Below are 18,583 nucleotides of genomic sequence, written 5' to 3' on the forward strand. Positions count from 1 at the left end.
AATCACCTTCCTCCAACAGTTATCTTAGTTGGTATCAAATCTCATTAACATCATATCATTTTATTCTTCTACAAAAAGTCAAAGAGAAGTTTCCAATCCTTGAGATATATGTCCATCAATTTTTTTCTAGATAGACATGTCAATTAATCCAACTCTTCAAGTCTATTAAATCCAGTAATTTCAAATCGCTCTTCTTCCTTTATCCGTGTTGATTCCATCTTCCATCTTCCATCTTTACGCACCCAATAATCTTGCTATCATAGTCATATAATAAGAGTCTGATAGGGATTTCCTTCATCACAAATATTTTCTTGCCATCATTTCCGAACGTATCACTGAAGTATTGTTGCAGAACCACATCTCTGTTCCTCTTTTTTACAGAATGCACTAGCACATCTCTTGAAGGGTTTTTCATTGTCACAAAACAGGAATTAATTCTGTAAACTTTCTCCATTTCAAGTTCCATCAAATCCTTCCAGTCCATGAATTTTTTTGAACCGATGATATCTTTATCTCCAATCTCTTCACCAATTCCTTCAGGGACAGCGCTGAATTCCAAACAGTAATATTTGTCTCCAGGATCCATCACAGCCAGGAAATCCAAATCTTTTTCCAAGACCATATTTAATCCAATCTCCAGGGCTTGAACCTTCCCTTTAATTTTTCTTTCATCCTTTTTTAATTTTCCAAATTTATCTTTGTTCTCCTTTCTCATAGAATCCTGAATTTCTTTCAGCTCCTGTCTCATTTCGCCAAATTCACTTATCATCACTTGTCTGTTATGTCTGAGTTCTTGTTTTGTTAACTTAATCTCATTCATTATTTTCTGAAACATATCTAAAGAGAAGTCCCTTCTTGTACATCCATGATCTCAACCACCTTCTTGATTGTCATTCTTAAAACCAAAAAAACACAATCCCTTCAATTTCCAATGTCCCAAGCAAAGAACAGTTTATTTCTTTATCCAGTTACAAAGGAGTTAATCTTTCAAGCCAGCTGACGTCACCCTCTAGACAAGACGAACTGCCTTATCTCTTGTATGTCCAAAAGTGCCAAAACAACTTTAATTCACAGCATCCAAATAATTAGTAGCAGGAAGAATGAGCAGATTCGTCAAAAAAAAAAAAAAGTAAACCGGAAAAATAGTCCCAGACATATATTACTCAAAAGTCTTATAAATAAAAAAAAATTCTCTTTAAATTAGAAACCCCTCAGCCGTTTGTAATCTTTATAATGCTGAATTCCATGCCAGCTTTTTGCAATAAAAATAAAGATAAACTATTTCTATTTTCTTCCCCTTAGCTCCGTGAATAAAAGAGAAAGCTATGACTCACCCAGGGTTTCTTAATTGCTGGTTCTTTGACAAATCTCTTTAGCTGTATTGATAACAAAATAATGAGAAAAGACAGGAGAATGCTTGCCTGTTAATCCGTTTTTCTTTGAAGAAAAAAAAATGGCTCACTTAATCAGTTGAGCTTGTTGGAAATCCTAGCTCCGTCCGAGCTGCTGGAAGACCTTCTTTCGCAGAATTCCAGCCTCCAACAAACACAACAAAGCTCTGTGGAAAATCTCTACGTTTCTTCCTTATCCGGAAGAAATTTTCCCCAGTCAAAAAGCCCTTCTGACTGGTTTTAAAACTGAAAAAGTTTCCACCAAGACGGGAGCCCGTCCCAGAGGCAGCACAGGCAGAGCGATCCTCCTGGGAAGTCCAGTTACTTATTTTTTCCTGTATGTTTTGGTCTGCTTTCATTTTGCATAGATGCCCCCCTCCGTGCCCTGCGCCCAGCAGAAGCTCTGGGCCAGGCGGGATGCAGTGGCATCTCATAGAGGACACCCTCCCCTTTCTTGGGGTATATGATTTGTCCTGTCCCAGAGCAGAGTTTGGGGTGGGCACTCCCAGTTACTTATTTTTTATGATTTTATGACATCATTATGTATTTATGATAATATCAGAAGCCTGATGATTTTGATTGCATAAATGTGTTGTTATTCTTGACGGGGAGAGTTCCCCGATCACAGTGATATATCATACAGGGTACCCCAACATATATGTTGGGGTTCAGAGGCATGTTAAGTTTGGTTTGAAGTTGTTGTAGTTGTCAACTCTTCTTTTTTAGTGTTTTGAACTTTCAAGCAAATAAGGAACTGGGAACTAGGAACCAACTTCAGTGTCGTATCAGTTAAATAGATTAAACAATCGTGGGGGGGCGGCTGACGTTTTGGTGTATATCTCGGGAACCAGACCACCTAGAAACTTAATTTTTTTTTAAATTGAAACTGAGGGTCCAGAGATTAAGGAGTGCTAGCCAGAGAGCCGGAGGCCCCCCCCCCAAAACCAGAGACTTCGACCGAAAACCAGAGACCTGGTAACTCTAATTGAAAAGGAAGAGAAAGACAACATGAACTTGAAATGTATTTTTCCCCTCACAGGGGCATGGGTAGAGTTACAGAAAGCAAGTTAGAGGTGGAGACTCAGCAGTTCTTAAATCAGTCTTCTGCACTTGGCACCCTCCAGCTGTTTTGAAATACAGCTTCCATCAGCTCCAGCCAGCTTGGCCAATGCTTAGGGATGATGGGAGTTGTAGTCCAACAGTATCTGGAGGGTAGCAGGTTGGGAGTAGGGATGTAGTTCACTTGTTGGTGGCAGCTGGATCTCATTTCGCAGGGTCGGCAGGTGGTTATGTTTTGTGTTCATTTGTTTTCTGCTATTTTCTGCTTTTACCAGTTCAATTTCCCTCCCCCTGAAAAATAACATTATTGTTAATGTTCTCTCTACAGATGTTTTCCTTCTTTCTGTATACATGCTGGACTCTGTGGCTGCCTCTCTCCCCCTGCTTGGATGGTGTTTTACTCATGGGGAGGGGAGGGGAGGGGAGGGTGGCAGAGAGAGAGAGAGAGAGAGAGAGAAACCAGGCATGGTGGTGGTAGTGGCAGCAGCAGAAGGGAGCAGCTGAAAGGAGGCAAGTGTGTGTGTGATTGCAAATAAGATGGCGGGGGGAGGAGTGAAAATATTTTCCCCTGTAGTTTCCTGAACGACTATCTGGAAAGGAGAGGGAGAGAGAGGGTGGGGAAAAGAGAAAGGAGAGAGCATCTCTTGGATTATTTGAGTTGAGGGGAGGGTGGCAGAGACAGAGAGAAACCAAGCATGGGTGGTGGTTGGAGGGGGTGAAACAGGTGCATTGACAGTATAAATGATTGCTGTGCTGCCTATGAGTTAAAATCATCATTGACAGTTGTGCATGATAACAGTGTTATATTTGTCAAGGCTTTTTTAAAAATTTGATATCAGGGAAAAGCCATGGAAGTTTGCAACAAACAAGATCGGTCTGCATTAGGGTGAACATGCAAACTATAGGGCAGTCTGGTGCCAAATCCAACTTTAGCTAAATGCTCCCCCATCCCTAGCTGGGAGAGGCTGTCATAAATGTTTGCCCTTCAGCACCTCCCCTACAAATCTACTCTGTCTTTGGGTTCCTCCCCTCTACATCACAAACTACAATTTAATTTTTAACTCTTTTATTTCTAGTTAATATTTTGGATTAAGAAATATAATTCAGCTCTTTTGAAATTTTATTTGTTTGTTTATTTGTTTGTTTATAATTTGATTTATATCCCGCCCTTCTTCCCGACTGGAGCCCAGTTTTGTCACAGCCTTTGCAACCCACATTACTAATAGCTGTTTATATTCCTGGCCTCCATGAATTTATACAGATTTTTTTATTTCTACATTTCTTTTAAGATCAACCACAAGGATTATTTATTGTTTGATAAAACTACAGCAGGAAAATAATGGATTGACTCCTGCCCCTTGAAAACTCAGCATTCACAGAAAACAAACAAAACCAGTGTCAAAACTGAAACACATCTAGTAAAAATTCCATGCACAGTGACACACATAAAATATTTTTCTCTCCAAATATAGCCATTGATTTTTTACATAATGTGAAATCCATGGTCTCCAAAACATATTCCCGAATGCACAAGAGTTAAGTCCTTTAACATAAAGACAATCCATCATTCACCATCACTATCAGCCCTCGACTCAATTAAAATCTTTCATTGGACTCAACATTCACAGAAGTGAGGAAAAATAGCACCAGAATTCAACCATGCACATACAATCAATAAATCCCACCCCACAGAATTTCCCCATGTAACAATTGTACTTCCAGGGTATGAAATATTTCAGCTCATATAAATCTATCTGGTAAGAAAAATTCCCCTCCTGATTTCAGAATTTTTATTCTCCTTCCTTCAGCCTTTTGTGCTAGTAAGCATCTCCACAAATAATTGCTCTGCTGCCTGCTTTGGATGGGGTCCTACTCTCTCTCAAAGAGCAGGTTCACATTCTGGGGGTGGTCCTTCATCCCTCTTTGTCGCTAGAGGCCCAGGTGACCTCAGTAGCTAGGAGTGCCTTTTCCCAGCTTCAGCTACTAAGACAGCTGCAGCTGTTTCTGGACTGGGAAAGCCTGATCACTGTGGTGCATGCATTGCTAACCTCCAGGCTGGATTACTGTAATGTGCTCTATGTAGGGCTGCCCTTGAGGTTGGTCTGGAAGCTACAGCTGGTGCAAAATTCGGCGGCGCAACTGTTCGCTGGGGCAGGGTATCACCAACATGTTACCCTGCTGCTGAAAGAATTGCACTGACTGTCCATAAGCTATCGGGCCAAGTTCAAGGTGCTGGTTTTGATGCACAAAGCCCTATGCAGCTTGCGACCAGGATACCTGAAAGATCATCTTAGTCCTTATATACCCAGTTGGTCACTGTGCTCTGCAGGCGAGAGCCTTCTGCAGATACCAGGAGGTCCTTTACACACAACACAGGAAGTAGACCTTTAGTGTTGTGGCAGCTACCCTTTGGAATTCCCTCCCCTTAAATATCAACAGGTGCCATCTCTGTTCTCTTTTCAGCACCTACTGAAGACCTTCCTCTTTCAACAAGCTTTTTAAGTAGAGACCTTATCCCAGTCTGCATCTGTGTTGGAATTGCTTTTTAAGATGTTTTTAAAGTTGTTTTTCAAAGATGTTTTTAAGATGTTTTAATATGTTCTTAAAAGCTGTTTTGTTTTAATGTGCTTTAAAGAGTTTTGTTTTTAAGATGTTTTAGAGTGTTTTTAGCATATGTTTGCTGCCCTGGGCTCCTTCTGAGAGGAAGGGTGGGATATAATTTATTATTATTATTATTATTATTATTATTATTATTATTATTATTATTATTATTAAACCTTCTCCCATGGCATCAAATACTCTTATTTCTCTCTCTTCCCTCCAATTTCCCCCCAGAACTATAAAAGCATGTTCCCAAAATGGACTAATCTTGGCTCTACAACTATTTCTGCCAACACAATGAAGTAATGCAAAAGTAAACTCAATGAGGACTTTGATACTGGAATGTAAATGAAATAGAAGTGGATACTGGAAGATACAGAAGACTGCTTGGAGGCTGGTCCTGGCAACCAAGAGGTCTTCTGTATCTTTAAATGTTGTACAGGGGGAAAGGAGAATTTCACCTTGTGGTTTTTCCCATTATAGTGTTGCAAGGACACCTGAACTTGGCTGAATTTTCTCTTTTCTTAAAGATACAGAATCATTCTCAGGCCCTGAGCCTGGCAACCCTAGCACCATGCTGTGGGCCTTGTTGTCTTCATATCTTCAGTGATAGTAAAGTTCTTGTTGTATATCCTCTGTGTGGCCTTTTCCTTCAGAATACTTTTTAGTAGTTCTAGGATAGGTAAAACTGACCATGGGGGAGGAAGAGGAAGGAGGGGATTGGAAGGGGATGGGGGATGGGAAGGGAGGGGTGAAGGAAGGGAGAGGGAAGGGGCAAGAGCGAGGGGATAGGAGGAGGGCAAGGGCAGGTTCAAACATTTGCATGCTTTTTGAGTTCAGTGGGATTTACTGCTGTGCAGTCATGCTTTAGGATAGGTGAAACTTACCTTGGGGAGGGGTGGGGAGGAGGAAGGCAGGGAGGGGAGGGGAGGGGAGGAGATTGGGTGGGTAGGCACTGGGCAGAGGGGAAGCCCCTTTCCTTTCCAAAAGGAAAACATTGTGAACAGTATAATTGCTTTTCAGGGTTTCCCCCACCTTTTTATTCTACAGCAGGCACCTGTAGCCTCCCACCCAAATTTAAACCAAAGCTGTCCCTGACCACATCTACACTAGACCGTTATTTCACTTTAGACAGTTATAGCTTCTCCCAAAGAATACTGGGAAGTGTAGTTAGTGAAGGGTGCTGAGAGTTGCTAGGAGATGCCCTGTTCCCCTCACAGAGCTTCAGTGAGAGCAGCTGACTGTTAAATCATTCTGGCCACTGGAGCTCTGTTAAAGGAATAAGAGTCTCCTCTCAGCACCCTTCACAAACTACACTTCCAAGGATTCTCTGGGGGAAGCCATGATTGTATCATGTGAAATCAAAGTCTGGTGTGGGTGAGCCTTCCTGATTAGGCAAGCCCAGCAGCTGTGAGTCATGCTTTTAGAATACTGACAGTTGGTTCTTACTGAGCATGCCCGACATTATCATTGAGTTCAAGCCAAAATTTCTTAAATTAATTAAAAAGCAGCCAGGCATTTTTTTAACTTTTAAACTGCAGAGGTATGGGGCAAGCTCAGTAATAGGATTACAGGTCCTCTGTGAACATGACTGATTTTAATTAATTTCACCAGATTATGAGAACTCTGACAGAAAAAAGTCCAAAAGGGGTGTGGATTTTTCTCTCTCTGTTTACACTTTGAACTCTCTTCTCGCTGACTGTTTTGTGTATCACCATGAAAATTGGGAGGGTTGTTAAGCAAGTGTTTTGGAGTTCAGGACTATATGTTTCGTAAGGTTTTGTTTTGAAATGAGTTTATGGGAAGCATCAGAATGGCATAGGTGGTATTTTCAATTTAACATTGCTGAATGCAAAAAATCCATGCTGACTAATTTATTTATTTATTTATTGCATTTGTATACCGCCCCATAGCCAAAGCTCTCTGGGTGGTTTACAACAATTAAAAAACACATTTTTTAAAAGCAATTTAAAAACACATGCTAAAATGCCTGGGAAGAGAGGAAAGTCTTGACCTGGTGCCAAAAATATAACAGTGTTGGCACCAGGCACACCTCATCAGGCAGATCATTCCATAATTTGGGGCCACCACTGAGAAGGCCCTCTCCCTTGTTGCCAGCCTCACAGCTTCCCTCAGAGTAGGCACCCAGAGGAGGGCCTTTGATGTTGAGCGTAGTGTATGGGTGGGTTCATCTTGGGAGAGGCGTTCCATCAGGTATTGTGGTCCTAAGCCGTGTAAGGCTTTATAGGTTAAAACCAGCTCAGAAATATACAGGCATAATTTATAGCTGTATTAATTAAGAGCTAACCATCATTGAATATCTAAGCAATATTACTACATTCTAATATATTGCTACCTGTTTAGTGATGGATTTGTTGGACCCCACCCCACCCCAAAAATACTCAGAAGGGTTTCTAATGATTGGCTGGGAAACTGCATTGTAAGGGGGTAGATTATATGTTCTCTGGCTCCTTGATAAAATCTACAGGGGAAAAAACACACATGGGAGACTGTATCAAGTTCTAGTTGATTACACAGACAACACCTGCCCTTGAAAGGAACTTCAGCATATCTGCTATCTAACATCTTTGAAGGTAAAATGTTAAAATGTGCCAACAGAACATCTCTTCTATACTTAGGTATTGTTAAAAAAGTAGGTATGGCATACATTGGTTAGAGGTGGACCAAGTCATGTCCAGTGAGCATGGTGAACATGGCCCATTGGCTAAAGCATGTAACTCTTGGACATCCATATCTTTTATTCTCTGTTTAACAACAGATTTAGCTTGCACCAGGTCCAAGGACAAGAGATAAAAGGAGGACAAACCAACAGTGCTCATTTTTCCTGGTAGACATAAAAGAATCAAGTAGTGCTTAATAAACCAGAGACATTGAGGAAGTGCAAGAGAATATTCTGAGCCAGTAATGAATAGGGTATGTCCATACCAAGCTATTTATTTATTTATTTCATTCCATTTCTATACCGCCCTTAGCCTATGGCTCTCTGGGCGGTTCACAGCAAGGAATAAAATACAATACAGTAAAATAAAAATCAGGTAAAATCACTAAAAACATACAGCTTGAGCATGTAACACTTGGTATAAAATTAACTTAATAATAAACATTATTATTATAATAATATTTAATGAATTAGGTGCAGCTTCCAGATTAAGGGAAACACTAATGACACACTTGGGTATACCCAATACACCTCTAAGAAAGGAGGAGTGAGTTCCTTGTAGAAAAAAATTAAGCTCAAGGAACCAAATTGAGGCTTTAGATAGAATATGGCTAACAACTTTTGCTTTATTCATTTCTAAGGCCACAGAAACAAATTTGCCTCCTTTTGAAAAGAAAAATCTAAGGATTGCTTTAACTGTGTGCTCTGCTTTTGCCTTTGCTAATTTAGCGTGCACAAATCTACTTTGTAGAGTAATAAAACCAGATTCCAAGATATTTGTGGGAGTCTGCTTGTTCTTTTATAATACCTGATAAGTGTGGGTGCCTGTCTACAGGCAAGAAAATTCAATAGATTCCAGAGGCAATAAGCACTCAAGTGGAAAAAAAAGATTTACAATGCTTTCTTTGAGATTTAGTGCTTGATGACATATATTGCTGACATGAGTGAGACCCTGTCAGCACATAATACCTCTGCTCTGAAATCCATACTGGTTATCAATTTGCTACCAGGCCAAGTTCAAGGTGTTCTTTCCATGTTACAGATTCCACATAGTACTTGTTCTGCTCTTGTAAGAAATAGATCCTTTAGTGTGGCATTACCTACACTTTGGAACTCCCTGCCTATTAACATTAGGCAGGCACCTTCATTGTACTCTTTTCAGCACCTGCTAAAAACATTTTTTGTTTAGCAAGCATGCCCAGGTATGTAGAAGCTATTATGCTTTTAATCTGTTTTTAACTCACTGTTTTATTATTTTGAATGTTTGTTTTTAACTGTTTTTGCCAATAATTTTATTGTTTTAATTCCTTCTGTAAACCACTTTATGGTTTTGTACAATGAAGTGCTATATAAATGCTGTAAGTAAAATAAATAAATAAATTTCAGAGTCCCTGTGACCCTTGGGTCTCTTTCCTCTCTTAGGAAGAAAGGAATCTGCCTTATACCGACTCTGTCCATTTGGTACCATCTAGCTCAGTACTGATGACATGCATTAGCACTGGCTGTCCAGGATTCCAGGCAATAGTCTTTTCCAGACACTTAATTTTGGACCTTTGCATGCAAAGCATGTGCCCTGTCACTGTGCTACAGTCCTTCCCCATTTAAAAAGTATCTTTTAAAATTGTTCTTTTCAATTCACTAATGAATGCATAGCATACTAGGGCAGATCCACACCATGCATTTAAAACACATTCAACATATATTTGAAGCACATGAATCCCACCACAGAAACATGGAAACTATAGTTTGTTAAGATGGTGGGAACTATAACTATGAGTGGGAGACTACACTTCCCAGGATTCTTTGGAGGAAGTCATGCACTTTAAATGTGAGTTGGATGTGCTTTACATGTATTATGTGGATCTGCATTACTTCCTAAACTTTGCCTGCATATAAATCTTTTTAATTATTTTTTAAAATGGAAATCAGCTACAATGTTTACTTGGTGACCATGAGCTACTCACCATCTGTCAGCCTAATCTGCTCCTCAGGGTGAAAGCAACAACGGGGGACCATGACCACCTCAAGCAAGAAGGGCACACTTAAAATGTAGAGGAAATAATAACGTACAACCATAGTGTGAAATCAGATACTAATTGGGACATAGTATGAAGAAATATTTATATAAGCATGAATGTAAAAGATGTTTATTATTTGTACAACCTGTAAAGATATATAGTGCAGTCCATGCATGTTTGTTCAGAAGCAAGTCCTAATGTATTCAATGGGGCTTGCTCAAACAGGGAAGCGTGCACAGAACTGGAACCTCAAATTATAAGGAATGTCACTCACCAAACCCAAAATTCAGAATCATGCCACTTTAAGCTGTTTTGCAACTGTTTTTTTTACTTGTTTCATGATTATTGGAGTTTAAATGGACTTATTTCTTATTGTGAGGTGGGTTCCAACCCTACCTCACAGGGTTGTTGGACAGATTCCATGTACACATACTGGAGATGTAAAAATACATACACCCCATATAATAATTTATTGTCAAAAACAGTTGGTCATTGCAGAACATTTTTAAAAAATCAGTATTAGTTTTTGACCAAATAAAAGCAGTGACAGACCTAAGTAAAGCCCTGTGTAATTGCTTAAAACAAACGGGTTGAAGGGAGAGAGAAAGATTTCTAATACAATCCTTTGCTATATTAACTCAAAAGTCCCATTGATTTACCGCACAATCCTAATCATGTCTACGCAAAAGTAAGTCCTACTGAATTCAATGGTGTTTATTCCTGGCATGTGGAATTAGCACTGCAGCTTTTCTCTCAGAAAAGTGAGTATAGGATTAAAGCTTCATATTGGGAAGGTTTTCACAACAGGCTATGAATTAGACAAATAAACTGCCCTCCTCAACAGCCCAGGAAAATTTAAACATGTTTGACTCCTTATAATTAGAAAAGTATAACACATTGTAATGGCATAATGTGCTGCAGCATGTACACTTTTTCAAATTTCTGTTCAAAAATTATTTGAAAGATAAAATGTACAATATGCTATTTTTGCAAGTAATTAAAAACCTACATGTACACTTTTATTATAATCATAATTGAAATTGTTGACTATACATGCATGCCTAACAAAATCCTGCTGTGATCTTCAGTTCTAGATTTCCTGCTATATTATTATAGAAAGACAATCCTGCTACTGCTGAAAGTTATACACTCAGTAAGCTTCTAATGTGCAGACAATCAGGACAAGGAAGCTGTTTTCAGGATTTGCAATGGCTTCAACCACCCATGTCCTAATAATAAATTGTGCTTAAAAGCAATGTCTGAAGTGGGATGGGGGGAGGAGGTAGGATAGCCCAGACTCAGTTCTGATCCATCTACACTATACATTTAAAGCACTATTATACCACTTTAAACAGTCATGGTTTCCCCCAAAGAATCCTGGGAATTGTAGTTTGATAAGGGTGCAGAAAGTTGTTAGGAAACCCATATTGCCCTCACAGAACTACAATCCCCAGAGTTCTTTGAGATGTGGGATTGACTATTAAACCACTCTGTCTGCCTGAAAGAAGTGGAATGGTGCCCTGTGCTATCCCTCCCCGCTTTGAGCATTGCTTAAAATAAAGTTCCTCTCATGCTTCCTTAGTTCTGTGAGGAGGGCAGATATACATAAGCACTTCATGTAATAAAAAAGAAAATGGTAACTTTTACAGTATTATGCTAAATATAGCTCATATTCTGGTGCGCTGGGCTGTATTTAAGAAACACTTCAGATTTCTTTCTTGCAAATTCTGCATGTATACAGGATTCATGAGTCCTTTGTTTCTAAAAGTGGAAAGAGACTCAATTATTTATTATTATTATTATTATTAAAGTTTATTTATACCCCACCTTTTGGCCAAAGGACTCAAGGACCACAGTGACTCCAAACTTTACTTCTGTATTTTATTTACAACATTTATATACTGCTTTATTATAAAGAACCTCAAAGAGGTTTACACAGAGAATTAAAACAATAACATTATTGACCAAAAAAAAGTTAGACAGGTATTTAATAACATTCAAAATAATAAAAACAACCATCTGAGTAAAAAACAGATAAAATCATAATAGATTCTACATGCCTGGGTAGGCTTGCCTAAACAAAAATGTTTTTAGCAGGTGCTGAAAAGAGTACAATCAAGTACAATGAGTACTGCCTAATGTCAATAGGCAGGGAATTCTAAAGCCTAGGTGCTGCCACGCTGAAGGACTGATTTTGTACAAGAACAGAACAAGTACTATGTGGGGGTCCCATAACATGGAAAGCACACCTTCAACTTGGCCTGGTAGCAAATCAGCAACTAATGCAAATTTCAGAGCAGAGGTGTTATGTGCTGATAGGTCCCACTTATGTCAGCAATCGTGCCGCAGCATTCTGCACTGATTGGAGCCCCCGGGCCAGGTTGTGCTGAATGGAGATTTCTGTGACCTTGGCTGACTGGCTGCTAGGATTTTTTTAGTTTTGGTTTTTGGTTAGGAATCCTGACTGGATATGGGATGCTGAGTTTTCTGCCTTACTCGTAGGAATCTTGTTGTAGTTGGTATATATTGCATTTAGGAAATCATCACTCTCTTTTCTTTTTCTATTTGCATTTCATTTATCTTTGACCTCACTCCCTTATATCCATAGAAGCAACAACAATGGTTCCATGTGATCAGCTCAACCCCTTAAACCCACCGATGATGCACCTTGTTGTTTGCATGATGATTTGTTTCTTGCTCAATAGTGGTAAAAGAGAATTCACATACAGGGAAGTATGGCTTCAACTGCTGTTGAAAAATTAATTAAAATGATTTACATGCAGGCAAAGTTTATTAAGTAGATTTATACAATACATTTAAAGTATATCCAACTCACATGTAAAGTGCATGACTTCCCCTAAAGAATCCTGGGATGTGTAGTTTCCTCCTCACAGTTGTAGTTCTCACCACCCTTACTGTTCCCATGATTCTGTGGTGTGGTTCATGTTCTTCAAATGTGTGTTGAATGTGTTTTAAATTAATGGTGTGGATCTGCCCTAGGTATGATGTGCATTCATTAGTGAATTGAAAAGAACAATCTTAAAATATACATTTTTAAACAGGGAAAGGGTTGTAGCTTAGTGGTAGGGCATATGCTTTGCATGCAAAGGTCCAAAATTCAATTTCTGGAAAAGACTATTTCTTGGAATCCTGGAGAGCCAATGCTAGTCCATGTCAACAGTACTGAGCTGGATGGTACCAAATGACCTGAGTTGGTATAAGGCAGATTTCTTTGTTCCTAAAAGTGGGAAGAGACTCAAGGGTCACAGTGACTCCAAAATGTATTTATGTATTTTATTTACAACATTTATATACATTACAACATTACAAATTACATAAGTACATCTTTTCTATTTGCATTTCATTTACCTTTAACCTGACTCCCTTTCATCCATAAAAGCAACAACTGTGGTTCCATGCACTCAGGTCAACCTCCTTAAACCCACGGTTGATGCATCTTGTTGGTTGCATGATGGTTTGAAGGTAAACCAAACCATGTGCGTTTTCTCTCTGTCAGTTATTACTCAGTGGCATTAGGTTGGCTGTCAAAGTGAGTTTATAGCAGCCCACAGGGTAGGCAGGAAAGAGTAGAGAATCTTCTTAACTCTTACTCATTTCTCAAACCTCTCTCTGCAGTGAAGAGTCAAGTCTGTATAGAGGTTTGCAGCAGCCATGTTAAAAGGCAGGCAGGGTATTCCATGCAGGGGGTTGCCAACCCTGCTTTGATGTCAATATCTTTGCAGAGGATCCCTAGTCAAGCCTCATCAACAGCACAATCCTAACCATATCTACTCAGAAGTAAATCCTGCTGAGGTCTATGGGGCTTAGTCCCTTAGTATGTGTGTTTAATATTGCAGCCTTCAGGTGCATCCATATTTACTCCCATCTAACATATCCACAACACTAGGCTCCCTTTTGCCAACAATGGCTTTCTGGTGACTGGCATAGCCTGAGGGCACTTAAACCCTTCTTGCCAGAAGCACATAGGCTCGATTAAATTTTCCTATCCAGGATCCCTAAGCAGGTGAGAAGGAATGATCCTTTCACTTCAGCTGGACCTGGGAATACCATCATTTAGCTAAGATTTCTATCTTAATTTCCAATCAGAGAGATATATATATATTTAGTAGTATGCTCCAAGCAACTGTGGTTGATGCTTAATGTATCATGCTTAATGACATAACTAGGACACCCCCATGACATCACTGTCATTAAGGACTGCCCCTGAAATCTCAGGATTTGGGATGCTTCTGATCTGGCAACCCTAGTAGACATTTCCTTCCTTGACGTACTGAATAGCAGACCTTATGACAGATCTTTGGTTTGCTGCTTTTATATCTCAAAACCTAATTTAAAAATTAGGTTTGCAGGATATTTTATACTTGCATGTTTTGTTGTTTGCAAGAATGAGCTAATCTTTAAGGATAATTAAAACAAACAAACAAACAAACAAACAAACAAACAGAATTCATCTCTGGAATCCCTAACTCCTGGCAGTGAGAACCAGTGTGGTGAGATAGCCAGCGTTAAAACAAAAAACTAAAGCATCCTCCTATTGTATGTCTTATAAATACTAATGTTCTTGACATAAGAGGCCTTCAGAGAACTGCAAAATACAGGAAATAAATGTGTTGTGGAGGAAAATTATGAGGATGAACATGGTAAAAGTCAAATAACATTTATGCCTGACAAAATTAGCTTTTCATTATTACAAATACACACAAAAACTAATTGTATTTTGTCTGTAATTCTCCTCCCCTGAGATTTATGGCATGTGATGTATTTACCAAGGAATATCCAGATGTACAAAGATTATGACTGTGGCTATGTTGCCCAAAGGGAGATTAAAATGAGATAACTTTTCATGCCTGAGATAAAATGCGCCACTAGAATTTACTAGTCTAAATTTCAGTAATAAATTCAAATGTCTTAATCAAATGGCTTTGCACCTCTCATTTGTATTCATGACAGCTATGTGCTGCCCCGCCTCTGAATTCTATACTGCCTCTTAAAATATTGTGGTACAATACTCTTCACTTATACTGCTCAAGCTTATTAGTAACATCAACCTCTTTTAGACAAAAGCTGCCATCCATTTGCTAGATATTACTAAAGGCTGTAGTCCATAAACCACATAATCAAGAGTACCTCCTTCAATCATCTCATACAGTTAAATATTGGGACTCAACAGGCTCAAAACATCAGGCTTTATTTTATCATGTAATTATTCTAGACATTGATAAATAATTTATTATGGCTATTATCCACTAAGCACCACTCCTGCACACATACATCCATTTTAAATAGTGATTGCCTGGCAACAGCACTTGATGGGACTGTGATCAGTAATTATATGAGACTTTCTAATGAGGTCTGTTTTGAACAGGTTGTTTCTCACGTAATTGTTTAATTAGGTGAAGTCAAAAACTGAATGTAGCTTCACCTTCACCAGAAAGCATCTGACAAGAAAAACTTTGCACAGGCTTTTTTGTTTATTTAATCAGAGTGTCAGTAATAAATCCATTGTTAAAATAGATTTTAACTTAAGCTACTTGTATTTCTGAATGCCAAAATAAAGGGAGCCACACAGCACTGGTTTTTTGTGTGTCCCAGATGTTACGAGGAAGAGGCCTGCTAATACCACATGGTGGTGTTTTAAAATGTGAAAACAAAAACATTTTAAAGTAATTTTGAAAGATGGGTTGGTTTATTTGAAATTAAGTCACTATGGATTCAATTAATTCACACAATTTGATTTCTAGAGAACATTGTTTACATAGCTTTGTATTTTTACAGGACTAACATGGCAGTTCTTATCCTATCATCTCCTAGTGAAACTGAGTAGCTGAGTGCCTTGGAAGCAAACTGAGCCCACATATGCCTTCTACAGAAGTATTATACCACTTTAAACAGTCATGGCTGTAATGTGAGTAGGAACTCAAGTGAATCAGAAGTAATTGTATGGAAGAATCAGTTGGGGTGGGACCAGTAGGAAAACGAAAGTAGAGTTTTAGTGGTTATGCAGCAACACACTGTGAACTAAAGTTTGTTCCTTCTAACCAGCATTTGTGGTTCATTTCAAATCCTGCAAATATTACATGGTGCCAGAAAACTACCTAAAAACATAAGGCAGTGAAAAATGGACCAGCTAAAGCCTCCAGGAACGTTGGTGTTTGAAGGAAATGCAGCAGAGAACTGGAGAAGATGGAAGCAAGGGTTTGAATTGTACGGCATTGCAAGTGGAGCAGATAAGAAAGATGAGAGACTCCATAAGAAGAGCCTGTTGGATCAGGCCAGTGGCCCATCTAGTCCAGCATCCTGTTCTCACAGTGGCCAACCAGGTGCCTGGGGGAAGCCCGCAAGCAGGACCCGAGAGCAAGAACACTCTCCCCTCCTGAGGCTTCCGGCAACGGGTTTTCAGAAGCATGCTGCCTCTGACTAGGGTGGCAGAGCACAGCCATCATGCCTAGTAGCCATTGATAGCCCTGTCCTCCATGAATTTGTCTAATCTTCTTTTAAAGCCGTCCAAGCTGGTGGCCATTACTGCATCTTGTGGGAGCAAATTCCATAGTTTAACTATGCGCTGAGTAAAGCAGTACTTCCTTTTGTCTGTCCTGAATCTTCCAACATTCAGCTTCTTTGAATGTCCACGAGTTCTAGTATTATGAGAGAGGGAGAAGAACTTTTCTCTATCCACTTTCTCAATGCCATGCATAATTTTATACACTTCTATCATGTCTCCTCTGACCCGCCTTTTCTCTAAACTAAAAAGCCCCAAATGCTGCAACCTTTCCTCGTAAGGGAGTCGCTCCATCCCCTTGATCATTCTGGTTGCCCTCTTCTGAACCTTTTCCAACTCTAGAATATCCTTTTTGAGATGAGGCGACCAGAACGGTACACAGTATTCCAAATGCGGCCGCACCATAGATTTATACAACGGCATTATGATATCGGCTGTTTTATTTTCAATACCTTTCCTAATTATCGCTAGCATGGAATTTGCCTTTTTCACAGCTGCCGCACACTGGGTCGACATTTTCATCGTGCTGTCCACTACAACCCCGAGGTCTCTCTCCTGGTCGGTCACCACCAGTTCAGACCCCATGAGCGTATATGTGAAATTAAGATTTTTTGCTCCAATATGCATAATTTTACACTTGTTTATATTGAATTGCATTTGCCATTTTTCTGCCCATTCACTCAGTTTGGAGAGGTCTTTTTGGAGCTCTTCGCAATCCCTTTTTGTTTTAACAACCCTGAACAATTTAGTGTCATCAGCAAACTTGACCACTTCACTGCTCACTCCTAATTCTAGGCCATTAATGAACAAGTTGAAAAGTACAGGTCCCAATACCGATCCTTGAGGGACTCCACTTTCTACAGCCCTCCATTGGGAGAACTGTCCGTTTATTCCTACTCTCTGCTTTCTGCTTCTTAACCAATTTCTTATCCACAAGAGGACCTCTCCTCTTATTCCATGACTGCTAAGCTTCCTCAGAAGCCTTTGGTGAGGTACCTTGTCAAACGCTTTTTGAAAGTCTAAGTACACTATGTCCACTGGATCACCTCTATCTATATGCTTGTTGACACTCTCAAAGAATTCTAATAGGTTACTGAGACAGGACTTTCCCTTGCAGAAGCCATGCTGGCTCTGCTTCAGCAAGGCTTGTTCTTCTATGTACTTAGTTAATCTAGCTTTAATCATACTTTCTACCAGTTTTCCAGGGACAGAAGTTAAGCTAACTGGCCTGTAATTTCCGGGATCCCCTCTGGATCCCTTTTTGAAGATTGGCGTTACATTTGCCACTTTCCAGTCCTCAGGCACGGAGGAGGACTCAAGGGACAAGTTACATATTTTAGTTAGCAGATCAGCAATTTCACCTTTCAGTTCTTTGAGAACTCTCGGGTGGATGCCATCCGGGCCTGGTGATTTGTCAGTTTTTATATTGTCCATTAAGCTTAGAACTTCCTCTCTCGTTACCACTATTTGTCTCAGTTCCTCAGAATCCCTTCCTGCAAATGTTAGTTGAGGTTCAGGGATCTGCCCTATATCTTCCACTGTGAAGACAGATGCAAAGAATTCATTTAGCTTCTCTGCAATCTCCTTATCTTTCTTTAGTACACCTTTGACTCCCTTATCATCCAAGGGTCCAATTGTCTCCCTAGATGGTCTCCTGCTTTGAATGTATTTATAGAATTTTTTGTTGTTGGCTTTTATGTTCTTAGCAATGTGCTCCTCAAATTCTTTTTTAGCATCCCTTATTGTCTTCTTGCATTTCTTTTGCCAGAGTTTGTGTTCTTTTTTATTTTCTTCATTCGGACAAGACTTCCATTTTTTGAAGGAAGACTTTTTGCCTCTAAGATCTTCCTTGACTTTGTTCGTTAACCATGCTGGCATCTTCTTGGCCCTGGCGGTACCTTTTCTGATCTGCGGTATGCACTCCAGTTGAGCTTCTAATATAGTGTTTTTAAACAACTTCCAAGCATTTTCGAGTGATGTGACCCTCTGGACTTTGTTTTTCAGCTTTCTTTTTACCAATCCCCTCATTTTTGTGAAGTTTCCTCTTTTGAAGTCAAATGTGACCGTGTTGGATTTTCTTGGCAATTGGCCAGTTACATGTATGTTTAATTTAATAGCACTGTGGTCACTGCTCCCAATCGGTTCAACAACACTTACATCTCGTACCAGGTCCCGGTCCCCACTGAGGATTATGTCCAGGGTTGCCATCCCTCTGGTCGGTTCCATGACCAACTGATCTAGGGAATAGTCATTTAGAATATCTAGAAACTTTGCTTCTTTGTCATGACTGGAACACATATGCACTTGAGGCTGC

General features: G+C 39.6%; 1 protein-coding gene across 10 annotated transcripts in view; it reads left to right on the forward strand.

The window, feature by feature from the left end:
- The window catches only part of LOC133376541 (neurogenic locus notch homolog protein 1-like), a 231,175-nt gene that overhangs the window by 80,856 nt on the left and 131,736 nt on the right, over nucleotides 1-18,583 (forward strand). Inside the window, exons 7-8 of one of the 10 annotated variants that reach the window (XR_009760514.1) lie at nucleotides 15,546-15,675; nucleotides 15,813-16,315. The exons of 7 other annotated variants lie outside the window; for them this stretch is intronic. Coding sequence is in view for 1 of the 3 variants with exons in the window: in XM_061608887.1 (XP_061464871.1) it covers nucleotides 12,358-12,512 (155 nt within the window). In the remaining 2 variants the exon portion in view is untranslated. Of the gene's footprint in view, nucleotides 1-12,357; nucleotides 12,552-15,545; nucleotides 15,676-15,812; nucleotides 16,316-18,583 lie in introns of those variants that run through there. 2 more of the 10 variants (XR_009760513.1, XM_061608887.1) reach the window with 2 other exon arrangements.

This window comes from Rhineura floridana, chromosome 2 (genome assembly GCF_030035675.1).
Source record: "Rhineura floridana isolate rRhiFlo1 chromosome 2, rRhiFlo1.hap2, whole genome shotgun sequence".
Lineage (NCBI taxonomy): Eukaryota > Metazoa > Chordata > Lepidosauria > Squamata > Rhineuridae > Rhineura > Rhineura floridana.